Below are 21,308 nucleotides of genomic sequence, written 5' to 3'. Positions count from 1 at the left end.
TTACATCTGCAAACAGTATTTCCACAAGTCCCCAGTGATTTACAAAGCAAATGTACAAGACCACAACGCAATCCATAGTTGTATTTGTATTATATATATTAAAGAGAGTTTGGTGTAAAAATGTTACTGTAGACAGACTAATTCAGCCTCCAGCTCAAGAAATTAAAATAACAATTAAAAGCAGATGGCAGCAGCTGGAGTGAGGACACTACATCATCTTCAAGCATGCACGTGTTATACCACCAGCTTAGTGCTACATTTACAATAAGTAAATCCATCAAGGAGATAGTATAAAACAGCATTAAGTGACAGAAAGGTGCAAAAGTGAGCTACTTGGGACTTTGTCCATTTCCAATGAAGAAGGCTACACATAACTAACCTAATCAATCTATTTCAGCCTCATTAGCTGAAAAACCAAATCATACTTCCCACACACAAAATTGCCTGTTGGTTTTATCTGCGAATTGTACAATAGAACAGATGGCACACTGGCCAACAATTTGTACCTCTAAAGCAGCAACTGTGATCTAACTGGTTCCTATACACCAAAGACGTTTCAAATGAGAGTGCATAGGGAATTAAATTGATTATCTAAATAAAATATTCCCTTTGAACAAACAATGCAAAGTCAAAAATAGAATAGTTTTACTGCAGTGTATACAAGAACTTATTGCCTATTGTCAGAGTATACTAACACAGCATTTTGTACCCTCCTACAAATTTTCACATAATGATCTACTTTCAACTGTTTCTGGTTGAAGGTACCTCTTAAATTGCAATGTTTCCTTCAGGTGGTTGCCATTCAACTCTTATCATTAATTTAAGCAACCATTAAAACATTTATACACTTCTCCATGCATTTCACAAAACACTGTTCCACTGTTTGCTTTTACTGTGCTTAACTAAAAGGACATAACATTTTAAAAACAAAGCAGGTAGGCTTCAGAACTCATGCAACTTAAAGCTCAGCCAATTTTGGGTTGAAAGGACCAGAGAAAATTCTATCGTTTTCATAATAAATTGTAAACTGAATAAGGCATTGGTTTAAAATGGATTTGTATCTCAAAAACTATCACTTAATTAAACCAACCAGAACACACATACTGTACAATGCTAACAAACGAACAAAACCGTCAAAGGGTTTTTTTTCCCTGACAAATCATTAAAAAAAATACATGGACATGTATTTGCCTTTGGATTATTGAAGTACTGAATTGGTCTTCTTCCAAAAAGCCACTGCAGTTATCGGTTCACTTCAGAAATAACAAACCTGCTGTAAGTGACAGTAATCATACATAAATTATGCTACTGAAATAAACTTCTGGGAAACATGCCAAGTGAACTTCACACATTGTTGAGACGTTGTCCACTCTTAGAAAACACAAGATTTTGAATTTTTTTTCAATCTTAGAATGGAAAAGATTTTAAAATGTAATAGCTACCTACCAGAGCAGTACTTGAGCACTGCAGAATCTTAGTGTTTCATTTTGTGAAATAATATACTGTAGAGAATGAAGCCACTAGGTTTTGCTAACAAAATCTGTCAATAGGCATACAATTCTAAATCTAAAAGTTAATCCTGGAAACGAAGGGAAAAAAATATATACAGCTATCTTTGGTTAAAATCTATACCAAATTGCCCAGCATAACAGAATTATTTAAAGGCAGTTTCAAAATGAATTTCTTGTTAAGAAGATTGCTGATGAAGGGGTCACTTGACCAATGCACTAGAATTCCTCACATAGCAAGATCCCAAACTCTTGACAGAGTATTAAGGCACTAAAAACCTATTAGCACCAGAACATAACGTTCTTCTAGTGGGATATAGACAAATCCTATTCCATTAAATTGTGTACTTGGGAATTGGGTACTAAATTTGCCATACATGCAGCATTATATGGAAACAGACAATGACAATACTTATTCACAATTCTTTGCAAAACCAAAAAAATGTGGTAACCCAGGCGGCCTAATTAAGTTAACACAGTGTATTCCAATCACAAGAATAAGAATCTGTCACAGCAATTTGAATAGAGAGCAGTGAGAAATGCAATAAAACTGAGTTATTACCAGTGGGTATTGGGTCCCTTTTACAGACCCAGTCACATCTGTGTTCAGCAGAATTACAGTTTAATTCCATCGCTGATAGATGCAGCAACCAGCATATGAAGTATCCTTCAGGAATATAATAATACCTGTGCATTTACTTTCTCCTTTACAAAATTGGCAATTTTCTTTCTTGGTCCAAGAGGGATTCCCATTTCCTTCAAGTCATCTACGGTACACATGAGCTAAAATGAGCAAGAAAAAGAGAGTGCGTCAAAACCAGTGCTGATGATAGGTGACATTCAGAACATTAACCTTTCTTTGTTTTCCAGAAGCTGATTGATCTGCTGCAACAGCACTGATAGAGGTCTGGGACATAGCTATATTTTGCCCAGGGAACGGTACAAAGTGTAAGACTAAAGAGAGGAGATGAGGTGGAGTTAAAAATAATTTCACATACAATCTAATCAGCGAAAACAGGAAACAGCTCTTTGAAGAGCATAGTCGAAATACTTTAGTCACCAAGAGTTAGTCTATATCACCACAAAGAGCAAGCTGGCAAAAAAAATGTAAACAGCGCATAACCCAAAAAAAAAATTAGCATTATAAAATGAGTTATTGATTAGAAACTGCACTATGATATTGTTGTAGGACCTGAACAAACCCTTCTGTATGCATTGAATCGAAGCTGAAAACTCCTTACCAACGACTCCATGTCTATTTTTTCCTTTTCCAAAGTGCTGAGATACTCAGAGAGACCGAGTGATTCCAATGCTTCTGGCAGAGTCAGGAATTCCTCCTCTTGTTCATCCTTCAGTTCATCAAAATCTTCAGGACCATGGCAATTCTGGTTCTCTATCTGAATTGCAAACAGGTACAAGTTTTAATATATAGTATGTGTGTATATATATATTTTTTTTATATAAGAATAACCTGTTGATTTCAGCTAAAGCCAATCTAAGCCAATACAACCAGGAAACACTTTGCTTCCCTAAATTTAATATATAAAATTAAACCACCAATCAATCTACTTTCTTTGTTAAGTCTGTTGTGCAGTGCACTTAATCATGAAGAGTTCTTTGGAATTTTGATAACTGCTCTTTGCGTTTTTTTCTAGATTCTAAGAACAGAATTGTTGTAATCACATTGACTGCTGAAAAAAGGAAAATATTTCCATCCAGAGATTGGCAACATTACACATCTGTGAGACAAAAACTTCAGTTGGTTAGGATCATCAGATTACTCCCTTAAACCACTCCCTATATTTTTTTTATATAAAAGTAATCCAAGTATATATGTACTATTTAGAAAGGCACTAAAATTAAACTTTCCTACCAGGGAGTCAGGTTTTGATATGATCAGTGGGGTAGACTGATGGTTCCACATTTTGATGGATAAAGTGCCGGGCCAAACAATGTTCCTGTAGTTTGGAAAAAGTCAATTTTTCCCAGATTTCTGCATGCGCACCTGGGTCCTACAATCTCCTGGAATCTTATGAACATCTTCCTTACAACCCCCACCTCACTGGCCCTCTGTGGTCCAATACCTGGCCTACACACCATAATTCATTGCTATTCACTTTTACTGTCAGCAGGAGAAAGCAAAGAACACTACTGAAAGGCAAGGCTATTCCAGTCTCCATCTAAAGGCACCAATGGCTGGAATAGCCCTGCCTGCTAAAAGTGTTCCCCCTCTTTCTCTTACAAGACAGCATGACAGAACCAGTGGACATAGTGTATTTAGACTTCCAGAAGGCATTCGACAAGGTGCCACATAAAAGATTATTGCTCAAGATAAAGAATCACTGGATTAGGGGTAATATTCTGGCATGGGTGGAGGATTGGTTATCTAACAGGAAGCAGAGAGTTGGGATAAATGGTTCATTCTCGGACTGGCAACCAGTAGCCAGTGGTGTTCCGCAAGGGTCGGTGCTGGGTCCCCAACTCTTTACAATCTATATTAACGATTTGGAGGAGGGGACCGAGTGTAGCATATCAAAGTTTGCAGATGATACAAAGATGGGAGGGAAAGTGGAGAGTGAGGAGGACATAAAAAACCTACAAGGGGATATAGACAGGCTGGGTGAGTGGGCGGAGATTTGGCAGATGCAATACAATATTGGAAAATGTGAGGTTATGCACTTTGGCAGGAAAAATCAGAGAGCAAGTTATTATCTTGATGGCAAGAGACTGGAAAGTACTGCAGTACAAAGGGATCTGGGGGTCCTAGTGCAAGAAAATCAAAAAGTTAGTATGCAGGTGCAGCAGGTGATCAAGAAGGCCAACGGAATGTTGGCGTTTATTGCTAGGGGGATAGAATATAAAAACAGGGAGGTATTGCTGCAGTTATATAAGGTATTGGTGAGACCGCACCTGGAATACTGCATACAGTTTTGGTCTCCATACTTAAGAAAAGACATACTTGCTCTCGAGGCAGTACAAAGAAGGTTCACTCGGTTAATCCCGGGGATGAGGGGGCGGACATATGAGGAGAGGTTGAGTAGATTAGGACTCTACTCATTGGAGTTCAGAAGAATGAGAGGCAATCTTATTGAAACATATAAGATTGTGAAGGGGCTTGATCGGGTGGATGCTGTGAGGATGTTCCCAAGGATGGGTGAAACTAGAACTAGGGGGCATAATCTTAGAATAAAGGGCTGCTCCTTCAAAACTGAGATGAGGGGAAACTTTTTCACTCAGAGGGTGGTAGGTCTGTGGAATTTGCTGCCCCAGGAAGCTGTGGAAGCTACATCATTAAATAAATTTAAAACAGAAATAGACAGTTTCCTAGAAGTAAAGGGAATTAGGGGTTACGGGGAGCGGGCAGGAAATTGGACATGAATTTAGATTTGAGGTTAGGATCAGATCAGCCATGATCTTATTAAATGGCGGAGCAGGCTCGAAGGGCCGATTGGCCTACTCCTGCTCCTATTTCTTATGTTCTTATGAACAATGCTAAATCCCTCACAGCAGCTGGGTGGTTGAGCGAAATGAGAAGCAGACATACTGGAAGTGCCCCCCCCCAGCCACTCAGTCGCCAACATCTTCAGGACTTTATTCCTTGCAAAAGCTTGATGAGTGCAGAAAAGGAGAAATATTGATTCAAACAAGTTATTCAGAGAATTATAGCCACATGTGGAATTTCTATTAAAATACTTAAGTATGTAAAATCAGGAGAAAAAGGCATTTTCCACTGTTCATTAATGTTAGTGAAAAAGTAGCCATGAGCGTAAAGCAGGGAATAGTGGAAAATACTCCACGTATCATACTTTATTTGACTTGGCAGCTTGAACAATAGTAGTCGGGAAGATGAGTAATGTGTGGAAATTAGACTCAGTGGTGTAACAGTAATTAATAAAGTTTGACCTGAACAAGTGCAGTGTCACAAATACTGCAACACAGCAGATTCCCCATAGCCCACAATGATAGAAGCTTGGAACCAAATCAACCCCGTATAAGAGAGACTCAGTAATCAGAGACCCAGGCAAGTCCACATGCTCCAACGCACTGTTAACATGTGACTGTTCAGCATGGCTCACTAATATGATTAGGACGGTCGATCTGCCAGTAAGTCCTGGGAATCTTCCCAGTTGGCTCTAGAGAACTCAAGGTAGTAGGGTGCTTCTAGCTGGGCAAGAGCAGGCAGCTTACCAGTACTCTGTTTATACGGCACCTTTACAGTAGTAAAACATCCTAAGGTGCTTCAAGGAGACATAATCAAAAAAAAGAGCCTAGGGAGAAGATGAGGGGTGACCAAAAGTTAGTGAAATATGTGGGTTTTAAGAAGGGTCTTAAAGGAGGAGAATGTGGTGGAGGCGAGGGGTTAAGGGAGGAAATTCTGGAACTTAGGGCCTGGTTTAGGGGACTGTTTTTATTTTAGGGCAGCAGGAGGTTACAGAGATAGGGAGGGGCAAGGGATGAAGTGATTTAAGTACAAGGGTGAGAATCTTAAATTTGAGGTGTTGGGGGACTGAGAGCCAGTGTAGGTGATGGATGAGCAGGACTTAGTGTGAGATTGGATATGGGCAATATAGATTAGGATGAGCTGAAGTTTATGGAGGGTGAAAGATGGGAGACTGGCCAGAATTGACTATTCTGATGAAAATGGGGTCAAGGGAGCAGGAGGTGAGTGTCATGGACGAGATGAGCCTGAGCCTGGAGAGGGGATGAGGGAAGATAGGAAAGAAACTAGAGAAAGACACGGGTCCAGGGCTAGAGCAGGAGGGTGGGGGGGGGGGGGGGTGGTGAGGAAGAGGAGGGTAGCAGCAGAGACAGCTGAATAGATGATCTCAACCCTGAGTGATTAACAAATCCATGGGCTCCTCGCACTTGTTTTTGGAAGAAATAAGGGTGGAGGGAGCAGAGGATGGCGTGTTAAAGAGATGGCAGGTAGTGGAGAAAAGAAGCTGAGTGGTTTGAATGTGGCAGATGATAGAAAGTACAGCCAGGTTGGAAGGCTTCAGTGAGGGGCAAGGTGTCAACACCCATTAACCAAGTTTCAGTTAAAGCCAGAATGTCAAAGCAATTATCTACAATAAGGTAGTGGATGGCAAGGCCTTGTTTGCTAATGAACAGACATTCTGCAGGGAAATGTGGAGAAAGGATGGTGATTGTTGACATACTGGGAGAGTCCAAGGGGGCTGTGGTGGGTCGCGTGAGTGTGACAGGAAGGAGGTTGATGAGGTTAGCCTTAATAGTAGCAGCTACTAAATTCAGAGACACTATTTGGTAAAGAGATTTGTTACATTTAAAATTTAAATTAAAAAAAACTAGTGAGGTGATGTAAGTTTTTCAAACAAAAAAAATGTACACTGTGCCATTTATAAATACCAATCAAGTGTCTAGACTTAGGTACGTGGGGTGTGTCCTTATGGGAATAGAGTGTGCACTCCATATTGGGCAAACAGAAATTCTACAGGTGTAGATTTCTCAGTAGCTTCTCTGAGAACGTCACATGATGAGTTTCCATATAGGCCAACCAGCAGATCAAAAAAAATTCCAATTGACTACTGAAAAACTAATTACAAATTAAACGGGTTTAAAGAAATGTTCTGAAAGCAAAAAGTATCACAAATGGCCATTTATTTGTTTGAAAGGGAAGGATGGATAATGTGACTTTGCATTTCTCTTGTTGCTTAAAACCCAAATTTTGCACCTTTTTGCCATAAAATGTGTACAAATTTAGGATCAATGACCTGGAATTTAAATATCTTTCATCACTTCTCTAGTTTGACTATTGCTTTACCCACCAGTAACTTTTGCTCCCTGACAAGACATTTCTAAATATTCTTTAATTTACAAAGCATGAAAAATAAATGTAAAATGTTTACCAAATTGTATCTTTAAAGTAAGTAGCAACTACCATTAACAGTTCTTGTCCAAAAAATGTTAGGAGACTGCCTGCCTAAAAAGACAAAAGCAGGTCTCCCGATCCTTGTGTATCATTTTGCCTTCCTCTTAAGAAGGCCGTTAATGACTCTTTCCCCTCTAACATGCGGAAAAGAAGATAAAAAGCCTTTCCTTGGGTTTTATAGCCAGCAGGAAGGAGCATCTTGATGTTTAGGAATGAATGGTTGCCAATGATTACTGCCAACAGTCACTCCAAAAGCAGTTAATACTGGTATCAAATCAATGAAAAACCTCCAATAGTAGTTTTCCTGTAAATAAACCTGTGTAAATAAAGCATGCATGCCAAGAACTAGATATTGTACACCAGATCAAAATTGCTAACTTGAGATTTTGCTCCTGTAAAAACTGTGTTCACAGATTTTACACATCTGCCCAATAATTGGTCAATTCTTTGTATATTACTGTACCTGAGTCTCTTCTGGGATTATAGAATCTTTCACAGTCCCATTAGATGCTAATAGAGTGGGATCTCCAGGGGAAGAGCAGCCCGTCTGATTGGCCAGCAAATCAAAAAGGATCAGAGAACCTATGAACAAATTAAAAGTGATGTACATTTCTTTTTCAAAACATTCTTGGAGACACTTTCTTTTATTGGAGAGTGAGGAACAGTTCGAAGTCTTCTTAAAAATATAATCAATTAAATGTGGCTGATTTTAAGGATAGCCGCAACCATTGTTTCATGCTATATAAAGAACAGTGGATTCCTTTATAGTCTGAAGTGCAGTGCTATTCTGTGCCAGCACCCAACTACTGTGGGAATATTAACTTAATACGATCCAATCTCATGGCTCAGATGACTAACCCAAACCTTTGAACTTCATTCTTGTATTTTGTGTCATCTGAACCATTCAACTGGATTATTGCCTTATAATACACTCCCATACATCCTTTGTCTTTTACGCTTTGAGATCTGCTAGACTACAAGTGGAAAACCATATATGCTGTTAATTGATAATGATTAACATTAAAAAATACAGCTGCACTAAGAGCAATGCTAGCATTTGCAAAGCATAGCTCTGAGCTCCAGCTGCTGGTGCTGGCTGCACACATTGCTTCAAAAATCTAACTAAAACAGGAACGCTAAATGAACACTAATTGCCTTTTACACCAACAGTCAATAGCCAAGGGTTGTATTTCTCTAGTAATCGTTTTCTATTTCTCTGCCTAATCTAATTACATATAATTCAGAAGAATCATCTTGTGTAAAATATGGCACCAAGACACAAGTTTAACCCCTTAACTCAATAGAAAATAGAAAAATTCACTGAAGAGTTTGAAGGTAATTTGCAGAAGCATTTGCAAAGTGTTGATTACCATCTGCTAATGACCAAGAACAGAGCTGCCTGATGAGGTGATGAATCAAGCCAGAAAGTAAACGAACTTCAAAATCAAGTCCAAATAGAAGCATACCTCAAAAGCAAATTCTCAAAGATTTACTCTGTACTTAGTCACATTTATATTTCATAACCGATTCCATTTACAAACATGGCCAGAAATGATCAATTCCTTCTTTAAACCTTTCCTTCTTGAACGCATTTCTTGTAACTAGCATTGCATCCTATATGCTGTACAATAGTCATTGTTATTTTATCTGTCACCAATAGATAACGGTTAAGTAGTAAAGTCTGTGTTTCCAAGTCCTGAGGAGTATAGATGTAATCTACCCTAGGGCTCTGTTAAGTATTAACTATCAGTGTGGGCTACTGTGACAATGCCAAAGACCAATTCAATTTGCCTTGATTTCAGATTAATGCATAAATACTGTAGTACTTTACTTTCAACACTATTTAGGTGAGAACAAAAAGAACAATCACAGATGAAGTATTAAACCAGCCAGAAAGAGCCACATGCAAATTTCTGGTGGTAGGTACAAAACAACAAAGGAATCGAGTATCTACCCAGGTAAAGTACTCAACTGCTTTATTTAAGTATCATCCAAAATATCAATTCTCTGTATTTTGTTAATATTTCATTCTTCCTGTTCCCATATTGTGAAGCTAATGGCTAAACTCCCACCAAATTCACCTCAGTCATCTTGTAATCCTCATTACTCTGGGCATTCTGGTCCCAATGACATGTCCGTGGATCAGGCTTATTAGCATTCAGTCTGTAGGCATTAGCAACATTTATAATTTTTACAGTAACTAGCAACGTGTCTGGAACTTTTCAGCAGTTTATTGAAGGCGCAGAGGCAAATCCTCCATCCAGATTTCAAACAGCAGTGAGAACGTCTTAAGAAAGATTACAAAAATAACTGTGTAGCTGAAAGACTGGCCCACTCACACACACAAGCTGGGACAATACATTGGTACTGCAACAAGATGATGGTATCGCAATACCTTGTGGAAGATATCTCAGCAACTTGTATGTTAATATCACAGTACGGAATCAAGAAAAGTAACATGACTCAGCAGTGACAGAGGAACCAGCTTGAATGGTGATTTGAATGAAAAACATGTACCCTATATTGAGAACAGTATATAGCTCTGGTCACCTAAATGTAGGAGGGATATTATTGCCCTCGAGAGGGTACAGAGGTGAGCTACGAAGATGATTCCAGGTACTAGGAATCTCAGTTATGAGAACGAGAGACAGAATGAGAGCAAGAGGGAGAACAAGAGCACGAGAGCTCAGCGAGCGAGAGAGGGGAGAGAAAGGGAGCAAGAGAGAGAAGGGAAGAGAGAGAGAGAAAAAAAGACACAGAGAAATTGAGAGTGTAACAGACTGGGGAGCCAAAAAGTAACTCTTCCAGGAGGCCCCAAAACCTCTTGAAATGATCATGCAACTGGGCATTTCCAAGACCCACAAGCTACAACATGGTGAAGACTCTCCCAAATGTTCACGATCTAGAAAGAAAAAAATCCCCCACGTGCAGTGCCAGCAGAATCAATCTAACCTCAGCCCCTGGGGCACAAAGGCCATCCCGAGTGCTTCCAGTCCCCACACCACCCCAACAGAAAAATTGAGCCCATGAAACACAGCATGAATTCCCCGATAAGAAACACAGTGGAACATCAGCTCAGTAGAAGTAGCCGACTCGACACTCCAAACTACCTGAGAGCAATGCCACAAGAAATCTAATAGCAGTTCAAATATCAGCACTTATTACCGAGACTGTGTCCTGCAAGCGAGACTCCTCCTTTGAAATTAGGGTTTCGACTTAAGAAGAGAGCATATAGTCGATTGATTTCTGCAACCACTTTATCCACAATGGTCTGACAGTACGTAGGGCTACTGTAGAAGAATATGTCCAATAATGTCTCATTGGTAAAGTGGCGCAAGCGGCCTATACTTGGTAGTGTGATTCTCTTGATACGCCTGGTGTAACAAGAATAGAAAAACAGGTCAATTGAAGTCACATAGAAAAAGGTTACTTTTCCATAATATAGCTCTGCACCAATGACACTACTATATCAAAACTGAAACCGGAATAAGGTTTTGTAGCAAAAATATGCAAATGATGATCCAAATCATTCTACATTGAATTTTCAGCACAGAAACAGGCCATTCAGCCCAACTGGTCAGCCTATGCCAGTGTTTATGCTCCATCGAGCCTCCTCCCACTCTATTTGTTTCGGCTCAGAGTTGTTGAGCTGGAGTCTGAGCCGCAGACATTGCGATGCATCAGGGAGGGGGAGAGTTATGTGAACACTTTGATCCAGGAGGTTAGGTAGTAGTTTAGATTTGGTCAGTGGTCAGGGACAGGAGGATGTGACCGCAAGTCAGGCAGGTATGGGGACCCAGGATGCAGTGATGGAGGAGTCTCAGTTTTTGACCTTGTCCAACAGGTACGAGGTACTTGCTACCTGAGTGGATGAGAACAAAGACTGCAGGGAGGATGGCAATTTGACCATGGCACAGAAGGCCATTCAAATGGGGGAAGTAAAAAAGGAACATGGGAGTGGTAGGGGGTAGTATAGTCAGGAGGATAGACACTGTTCTCTGCAGCCACGACCGGGAGTCCCGAAGGCTGTGTTGCCTGCCCGGTGCAAGATTAAGAATATCTCCTCGCAGCTGGAAAAGAACTTGGAGCATGAGGGTGAGGATCCAGATTTTGTGGTCCACGTAAGAACCAACGACACAGGCAAAACTAGGAATGAAGTTCTGCTGAGGGAGTTTGAGAAGCTAGGGTCCAAATTAAAAAGCAGAACCTCAAAGGCAATAATCTCTAGATTACTACCAGAGCCAGAGACAAATTGGCATAGGGTCAAACAGATCAGAGAGTTAAATGCATGGCTTGAAGAGTGGTGTGGAAGACATGGGTTTCAATTCATGGGGCACTGGCACCAGTACTGGGAAAAGAGGGAGCTGTTCTGTTAGGACGGTCTCCACTTAGGGCGAGCACGGGCTGGAACCAGTGACCTGGCGAATCGAATAACTAGGGCAGTAAAAAAGAGGGGTGGGGAGTGGGGGAGGTGAAGAGGGATCAGGTCAGGGTAAATTTATAAATCTAAAGAGAAAAGTCGAGGCCACAGAGCAGTGTAGCGATTTGGGTAAAGATAAGCAGAGTTTGTAAGGAAGGGAGAGAGACAGACAGTTTAACGGTAATAGTGAATCAATGAATAAGGTCAAATTAGGGAAAAATAGTAAAAAAAAGTTAAAATTAAAGGCACTGTAGCTGAATGCAAGAAACATTCATAACAATTAATGGCACAAATAGAGATAAATGGGTTTGATCTAGTAGCCATTACTCAGACGTGGTTGCAAGGTGGCCAAGGTTAGGAACTAAATATTCCAGGGTATTGACTTTTCGAAAAGACAGACAGAATGGAAAAGGAGAGGGGGGTAGCCCTGATAATAATGGATGACATAAGGACTAGTTGTGAGAAACGATCTTGGTTCAGAAGATCAGGAAGTAGAATCAGTATGGATGGAGATAAGAAATAACAAGGGGCAGAAAACACTGGTGGGAGTAGTTTATAGGCCCCCTAACAGTAGTTATACTGTTGGACAGAGTATTAATCAAGAAATAAGAGGAGCTTGTAACAAAGGTAATGCAATAATCGTGGAGGACTTTAATCTTTATCTAGACTGGGCTAACCAAATTGGCATAAGTAGTTAGGAGGGTGAGTTCATGGAATGCATTTGAGACTGTTTCCTAGAATGTCATGGAACCAACCACAGAACAGGCTATTTTAGATCTTGTCTTGTGTAATGAGACAGGGTTAATTAGTAATCTCATAGTAAGGGATCCTCTGGGGCAAAGTGATCATAACACGATAGAATTGCACATTGAGTTTGAGGGTGACGTACTTAAGTCCGAAACTAGAGCTTTAAACTTAAACAAAGCCAATTACACAGGTATGAGGGGTGAGTTGGCTAAGGTTGATTGGGAAATCAGATGAAAAGCTATGACGGTAGATAAACAATAGCGAACATTTAAAGAAATATTTCATTATTCTCAATGAATATACAATCCACTGAGGAATAAAAACTCCACGGGAAAAATGATCCATCCGTGGCTAACTAATGAAATTAAGGATAGTATTAGATTAAAAGAGGCTTATAATGTTGCCAAGAAGAGTGGTAAAGCTGAGGATTGGGAGAGTTTTAGAAACCAGCAAAGGATGACCAAAAAATTGATAAAGAGGGAGAAAATAGAATGAGAGTAAACTAGTAAGAAATATAAAACAGACTGTAAGAGCTTCTACAAGTATGTAAAAAGGAAGAGAATAGCAAAAGTAAATATGGGTCCCTTAGAGACAGAGAGGAGAAATTATAATGGGGAATAAGGAAATGGCAGAGACGTTAAGCAAATATTTTGTATCTGTCTTCACGGTAGAAGACACAAATAACATACCAGAAATAGTAGGGAACCAAGGTTCTAATGACAGTGAGGAACTTAAAGTTTAAGGAATCTAACAACACCAGGTTATAGTCCAACTGTTTTATTTGAAAATCACAAGCTTTCGGAGGCTTTCTCCTTCGTCAGGTGAGTGTCGAGACTCATTGAAAATTACCGCATATATAGTCATAGAACAATGCCTGGTGATTACAGACAATCTTTCCAACTGCCCGTTATCAAGGCCATCAAATTAATTGAATAGTGTTCAGACAGAGAAACCTTAGATACCCCAGACAACTGAATATACAAACGGCCAGGACCAAAGAAAGAGAGGGAGAGAGAGAAACATCCGAAAGGAAGAGAAAGAGAGAGAATGACCAGTTGTATTAAAAACAGATAACTTTTTTTTCCCCTGGTGGGGTTATGTGTAGCGCGACATGAACCCAAGATCCCGGTTGAGGCCGTCCTCATGGGTGTGGAACTTGGCTATCAATTTCTGCTCGACGATTTTGCGTTGTCTTGTGCCTCGAAGGCCGTCTTGGAGAACGCTTACCCGAAGATCGGTGGCTGAATGTCCTTGACTCCTGAAGTGTTCCCCGACTGGGAGGGAACCCTCCTGTCTGGCGATTGTTGCGCGATGTCCGTTTATCCATTGTCGCAGTGTCTGCATGGTCTCGCCAATGTACCATGCTCCGGGGCATCCTTTCCTGCAACGTATGAGGTAGACAACGTTGGCCGAGTCACAGGAGTATGAACCATGTACCTGGTGGGTGGTGTCCTCTCGTGTGATGGTGGTATCTGTGTCGATGATCTGGCATGTCTTGCAGAGGTTGCCGTGGCAGGGTTGTGTGGTGTCGTGGATGCTGTTTTCCTGAAACTCTAATTTGTTGCGAACGATGGTCTGTTTGAGGTTGGGTGGCTGTTTGAAGGAGAGTAGTGGAGGCGTGGGGATGGCCTTAGTGAGGTGTTCGTCGTCATCGATGACATGTTGAAGGCTGCGGAGAACATGGCGCAGTTTCTCCGCTCCGGGGAAGTACTGGACGACGAAGGGTACTCTGTTGGTTGCGTCCCATGTTTGTCTTCTGAGGAGGTCTATGCGATTTTTCGCTGTGGCCCGTCTGAACTGTCGATCGACGAGTCGAGCGTCATATCCCGTTCTTACGAGGGTGTCCATCGCGTTCCTCCTTGTCTGAGCAGATCCTGTGTATTCGCAGGGCCTGTCCATAGGGGATGGCCTCTTTGACGTGGTCAGGGTGGAAGCTGGAAAAGTGGAGCATCGTGAGGTTGTCCGTGGGCTTGCGGTAGAGTGAGGTGCTGAGGTGCCCATCTTTGATGGAGATTCGTGTGTCCAAGAAAGAAACTGATTCCGAGGAGAAGTCCATGGTGAGTTTGATGGTGGGATGGAACTTGTTGATGTTATTGTCTAGTCTCTTCAGTGATTCTTCACCGTGGGTCCATAGGAAGAAAATGTCGTCGATGTATCTGGTGTATAGCGTTGTTTGGAGGTCCTGTGCAGTGAAGAAGTCGTGCTCGAACTTGTGCATGAAAATGCTGGCGTATTGGGGTGCGAATTTGGTCCCCATGGCTGTTCCGTGTGTTTGGGTAAAGAACTGGTTGTCGAAGGTGAAGACATTGTGATCCAGGATGAAGCGGATGAGTTGTAGGATGGCGTCTGGAGATTGGCTGTTGTTGGTGTTGAGTACTGAGGCTGTTGCAGCAATGCCATCATCGTGGGGGATACTGGTGTAGAGTGCCAAGATGTCCATTGTGGTGAGAAGTGTTCCTGGTTCAACTGGTCCGTGGGTGCTGAGTTTTTGTAGGAAGTCTGTAGTGTCGCGACAGAAGCCGGGGGGTTCCCTGTACGTTGGGTTTCAAGATGCCCTCGACGTATCCAGAGAGGCTCTCACACAGAGTTCCGTTGCCTGAAACGATAGGACGTCCGGGTGTGTTGGCTTTGTGTATCTTTGGGAGGCAGTAGAAGTCTCCCACGCGCGGAGTACGTGGGATGAGAGCGCGTAGGATGCTCTGGAGGTCTGGGTCGAAAGTCTTGATCAGTTTGTTGAGCTGGTGGGTATGTTCTTTGGTCGGATCTGCGGGTAACCGTCTGTAGTGCTCCTGGTTGTCCAGTTGTCGGTATGCTTCTGTGCAATAGTCCGTTCTGTTCTCTGTGACGATGGCTCCTCCTTTGTCTGCTGGTTTGATGACTATGTTGCGGTTGGTCTTGAGAGCGTCGATGGCGTTGCGTTGTGCTCGGGTGACATTCTGGACTGTCTTGTGAGTGCGGCTGATGATGCCAGATCATCATCACAGATACCACCATCACACGAGAGGACACCACCCACCAGGTACATGGTTCATACTCCTGTGACTCGGCCAACGTTGTCTACCTCATACGTTGCAGGAAAGGATGCCCCGGAGCATGGTACATTGGCGAGACCATGCAGACACTGCGACAATGGATGAACGGACACCGCGCAATAATCACCAGACAGGAGGGTTCCCTCCCAGTCGGGGAACACTTCAGCAGTCAAGGACATTCAGCCACCAATCTTCGGGTAAGCGTTCTCCAAGGCGGCCTTCGAGACACAAGACAACGCAAAATCGTCGAGCAGAAATTGATAGCCAAGTTCCGCACCCATGAAGTTGGCCTCAACCGGGATCTTGGGTTCATGTCGCGCTACACATAACCCCACCAGGGGAAAAAAAAGTTATCTGTTTTTAATACAACTGGTCATTCTCTCTCTTTCTCTCCCTTTTGGATGTTTCCCTCTCTCTCTCTTTCTTTCTTTGGTCCTGGCCGTTTGTATATTCAGTTGTCTGGGGTATCTAAGGTTTCTCTGTCTGAACACTATTCAATTAATTTGATAGCCTTGATAACGGGCAGTTGGAAAGATTGTCTGTAATCACCAGGCATTGTTCTATGACTATATATGCGGTAATTTTCAATGAGTCTCGACACTCACCTGACGAAGGAGAAAGCCTCCGAAAGCTTGTGATTTTCAAATAAAACAGTCGGACTATAACCTGGTGTTGTAAGATTCCTTACATTTGTCCACCCCAGTCCATCACCGGCATCTCCACATCATGGGAACTTAAAGTAATTATTATTTGTAAAGAAAAAGTACTCGAGAAATTAAGAGGACTAAAAGCAGACAATTCCCCTGGACCTGATGGCCTATATCCTAGGGTTCTAAAAGAGGTGGCTGCAGAGATAGTGGATGCATTGGTTGTGATCTTCCAAAATTCCCTAGAGTCTAGAACGGTCCCAGTGGATTGAAAGGTAGCAAATGTAACACCGCTATTCAAGAAAGGACAGAGAGAGAAACCAGGGAACTACAGGCCAGTTAGCCTGAAATCAGTAGTCGGAAAATGCTGAAATCATTATTAAGAACATGGTAACGGGGCACTTAGAAAATCATAATATGATTAGGGAGAGTCAACATGGTTTTATGAAAGGGAAATAAATCATATTTGACAAATCTATCAGAGGTTTTTTTGAGGATGTAACTAGCAGGGTATAAAAAGTGGACGTAGCATATTTGGATTTTCAAAGGGCATTTGATAAGGTGCCACACAAAAGGTCCTTACACAAGATAAGGGCTCATGGGGTTGGGGGTAATATATTAGCATGGATAGAGGATTGGTTAACGGACAGAAAACAGAGAGTAGGAATAAACGGGTCATTTTCAGGTTGGCAGGCTGTAACTAGTGGGGTGCCGCAAGGATCAGTGCTTGGGCCTCAGCTAATTACAATCTATATTAATGACTTAGATGAAGGGACCAAGTGTAATGTATCCAAGTTTGCTGACGATACAAAGCTAGGTGGGAAAGTAAGCAGTGAGGAGGACACAAAGAGTCTGCAAAGGGATATAGACAGGTTAAGTGAGTAGGCATGAAAGTGACAGGTGGAGTATAATGTGGGGAAATGTGAGGTTATTCACTTTGGTGAGGAGAATAGAAAAACAGAATATTTTTTAAAATGGTGAGAAACTATTAAATGTTGGTGTTCAGAGGGATTTGGGTGTCCTTGCACATGAAACACAGAAAGTTAACATGCAGGTACAGCAAGCAATTAGGAAGGCAAATGGTATGTTGGCCTTTATTGCAAGGGAGTTGGAGTACAAGAGTAAGGAAGTCTTGCTGCAATTGTACAGGGCTTTGGTGAGACCACAGCTGGAGTACTGTGTACAGTTTTAGTCTCCTTACCTAAGGAAGGATATATTTGCCTTCGAAGCAGTGCAATGAAGGGTCACTGGATTGATTCCTGGGATAAGAGGGTTGTCCTCTGAGGAGAGATTGAGTAGAATGGGCCTATACTCTCTGGAGTTTGGAACAATGAGAGGTGATCTCATTGAAACATATAAGATTCAGAGAGGTCTTGACAGGGTAGATGCTGAGAGGCTGTTTCCCCTGGCTGGAGATTCTAGAACTAGTGAGTATAGTCTCAGGTTAAGGGGTTGGCCATTTAGGACGGAGATGAGGAGAAATTTCTTCACTCAGAGGGCTTTGAATCATTGGAATTCTCTACCCCAGAGCGCTGTGGATGCTCAGTCATTGAGTATATTCAAAACTGACATCGATAGATTTTTGAACTCTAAGGGAATCAAGGGATATGGGTATCAGGTCAGAAAGTGGAGTTGAGGTCGACGATCCGCCATGATATTGAATGGTCGAGGAGGCCTGACGGGCCCTATGGCCTACTCCTGCTCCTATTTCTTATGTTCTTATCTCACCCTATCAACATAACCTTCTGTTCCTTTCTCCCTCATGTAGTTATCTAGCTTTCCCTTAAATGCATCTATGCTATTTGCCTCAACCACTCCATGTGGTGTGAATTCCACATTCTTACCACTCTCTGAAGTTTCTCCCGAGTTCTTTATTGGATTTATTTGTGACTAGCTTACATTTATGGCCTCTAGTTTTGGACTCCCCCACAAGTGGAAACATCTTCTCTACAACTACCCCATCGAACCCCTTCATAATTTTAAAGACCTGTATTAGGTCACCTCTCAGTCTTCTCTTTTCTAGAGAAAAGAGCCGAGCACGTTCAGTCTTTCCTAATAGTTGAACCCTCTCAGTTCTGGTATCATCCTTGTAAATCTTTTTTGCACTTTCTCTAGTGATTCCATATACTTATTGTAATATGGAGACCAGAATCGTCCATCGTACTCTTAAGTGTGGTCTAACCAAGGTTCTTTATGAGTTTAACATAACTTCTTTGCTTTTGAATTCTATTCCGGTAGAAATTAACCCTAGTGCTTTATTTGCTCTTTTCATGGCTTTGTTAACCTGCACTGCTATTTTTAATGATTTGTGAATCTCTACTCTTAGATCCTTTTGCATCTCTACCCCATTTAGACTCTTATTTTCCAAGAAGTAGGTGACCTCCTTATTTCTCCTTCCAAATGTACCACCTTACACTTTATCTATATTGAAATTAATTTGCCATTTGCACACCCATTCTGCAAGTTTGTTACGGTCTTCTTGTATTTTACGGCAGTCCTCCTTAATATTAACTATCCCCCCCAATTTGGTGTCATCTGCAAATTTTGATATTGTACTTCTGATTCTCGAGTCCAAATCATTTATGTATACAGTGAACAACAGTGGTCCCAGCACCAATCTCTGTGAAACACCACCTCCCACATTCCTTCAGTTTGAGTAACTACCATTTTCTGTTTTGTTGCCAGTTTGGTATCCATTCTGCTACTTGTCCCCTGACTCCACATACTCTGACCTTAGTCATGAATCTGCTTATCAAAGGCCTTTTGAAAGTTCATGTATATCACATCCACTGCATTATCCTTGTCTACTCTTTCTGTTATTTCTTCAAAGAATTCAATAAGGTCAGTGAAGCATGACCGTCTCTTTTGAAATCCATCCTGACCATTCTATTGTGTTTTCAGGTGTCTAGATGTTTTTCTATTACATCTTAGAGTAAAGATTCCAATAGCTATACTTTCCTGGAATTGTTCTCTCTCCCTTTTTGAACATAGGAATAATTAGCTGTCCACCAGTCCTTTGGCACTGTTCCCTTTTCTATTGAAATATATATATAAAACGTAAACCATTTAACAGGATTAATCCTCTTTCATGGATTTGGGGTGTTGGGGGTTTCCTATCAGTTTAAGTTGTGAATGTGATATAACTCCAAGACAAATAGGTGAGGTAACATTGTGAATGTGAACCCTTGGGACTTTTGTCAAATTGTTGACAACTCTTATACCATTTACAAACACCAGAAGTGCATGAGCATAGAATTTTTAAAAATAAAATTAATTTGATAACTACGTAATTGTTAACTACAAGTGACTAGATGCCCTAGAGTCAGATTAAAGGTTTCAAAATGAGCAGCCAAGTCTCACAAAGATCCAATAATTCAAGTCTGACAGTCACTGAAACAGTTCACACGGTGGCAAAAACGAACATCCTTTTTCCTTTCGGATGCTGAACCTTGTCAATCAGTGATTTTCAAATTTAAAAAAGGTAGGTACTGCCATGTACTCATCCAGGACTCACTGTTCAGGACTAACATTCAAGATGCCAGTTATCAAAGCATATGGCATGACCAACTCTTGCCTAGTCAGACTCAGTATATCAGATCTCCATGATGCTGTGATGGGACATCCAAAAGTCTCCTACCTGTTAGGCAAGCTTACAAGACTTTTGTATATTTCCTAGGGTAGTACTTTATTACAAATGGGGTTTACCCCTCCATCCTCTCCAATATCCCCTTTTAATTGTAATCAATATGCAACATAACAATGAACTGTAAACAGATCTTTGACATTTGTTATCAGCACAAGCAAACCTCTGACTCATGTCAATATGCATGTGATTTTGATGAAAAACTGCTCTCTTTGTAAACAGACACTAGATTACTGCTGAGGACACATTTGAAATACTGTGTGAAATTTTGATCACTATACCCTCAAAATGTCATTGATACATTGAAGGGGGTTCAGAGAAGAACACAAAAGGATAATGAACAGATCTGGGCTCCAAGTCACGAGGACAGCCTCGTAGAGCTGAACTTGTTTTCATTAAAAAGATTGAAAGGGCACATGATCCTGGTGTTGAAAATGATGTGAGGCTGAGATGATGCAAATGTAAGCCAGCTACTTGATTCAGATTATGAGCATAGAACTACTGATTTTAAATGTTGGTCTCAAATTAGACCAAAAATTACAGGAAACTTTATCACCCGCATCGCCCCCCAAACATAGTTGAAATCAGATGTTTAACTCCTATAAAAGGATCCTCATCTGTTTGGGAATGATATTTGTTGTTTTAAAGGAAGAAAAAACTTAGATGATCAAATGCCCCACAGAACACAATAGTTCCTGCATTACTGGGGCAGGAGAGGCATGATGTCTGCGGAACAAATATCAGGGTTGAATAGTGATAATGCAAGGACGGATAGCATACTAGAATTTTACTATATTACCATGGGGAATCGGAGAATATTTATGATACCTTTCCTTCAGGAGATTAAATGAGTCTGTTATCGTACCTTATAGTTTAGATTTTACATGAATTAGCACAATGCACAAAATGGTCTTTTCTCATTCCATGAATTATATTAATACAATTTTCTCCAATCACTATTTTACATTTAAAGCTCTTGTTGGATTGGTCTTTGATTTGAAATCCCCAAAGCTATAAGCAGATAAACATTGCAAAGTGAAACATGAATTTGCATCGTTATACTAAAGATATTCTTATACAATGTTAGCATGGTGCATTGAAAAGAATCAGCAATTCAGTTTGTGGCAACAGCTTTAAAATTCAATCTATATACAACTTATTTTTTCCTAATAGAAATGAGAGAACATACCTGTCTACTCCAGTAGCATCTCCATGAAGAGCATTGTGCCAATGTACAGGAAGGAATTCAACTCGTGTGATTTTATTTTCATCTACTGGTTTTTTAAAGTGCGTGCGTAGTAGTTTCAGAGAAACATTTCTGAAGTCATCAACTGAAAAACAGAGTGCAATGTTCTGAGTCTATAACTAACGACTGCATCAATATCTGTGCAATTAAGCTGCAACAAAGTAAAAAATATTCC

At 41.0% G+C, this 21,308-nt stretch overlaps 1 protein-coding gene and 1 long non-coding RNA gene across 3 annotated transcripts in view; one reads left to right on the top strand and one right to left on the bottom strand.

Annotated features, from left to right (window-relative positions):
- sec23ip (SEC23 interacting protein) overlaps window positions 1-21,308 on the bottom strand; it is a 154,642-nt gene that overhangs the window by 103,621 nt on the left and 29,713 nt on the right. For both annotated transcript variants that reach the window (XM_068002250.1, XM_068002249.1), the window contains exons 8-12: window positions 21,077-21,218; window positions 10,564-10,772; window positions 7,862-7,980; window positions 2,750-2,905; window positions 2,196-2,291 (exon numbers count right to left, since the gene is read on the bottom strand). In XM_068002250.1, coding sequence (XP_067858351.1) covers window positions 2,196-2,291; window positions 2,750-2,905; window positions 7,862-7,980; window positions 10,564-10,772; window positions 21,077-21,218 — 722 coding nt within the window. The remainder of the gene's footprint in view (window positions 1-2,195; window positions 2,292-2,749; window positions 2,906-7,861; window positions 7,981-10,563; window positions 10,773-21,076; window positions 21,219-21,308) is intronic.
- Window positions 2,801-21,239, top strand: LOC137340043 (uncharacterized). Its single transcript, XR_010966687.1, has 3 exons — window positions 2,801-2,920; window positions 9,246-9,356; window positions 21,061-21,239. It is a non-coding gene; the product is annotated as an uncharacterized lncRNA (long non-coding RNA).

The sequence above is a fragment of the Heptranchias perlo genome, chromosome 21 (genome assembly GCF_035084215.1).
Source record: "Heptranchias perlo isolate sHepPer1 chromosome 21, sHepPer1.hap1, whole genome shotgun sequence".
In the NCBI taxonomy this organism is placed as follows: domain Eukaryota; kingdom Metazoa; phylum Chordata; class Chondrichthyes; order Hexanchiformes; family Hexanchidae; genus Heptranchias; species Heptranchias perlo.
The sequence above is the reverse complement of the archived record's forward strand: the minus strand, read 5'-3'. Positions and strand labels throughout refer to the sequence as shown.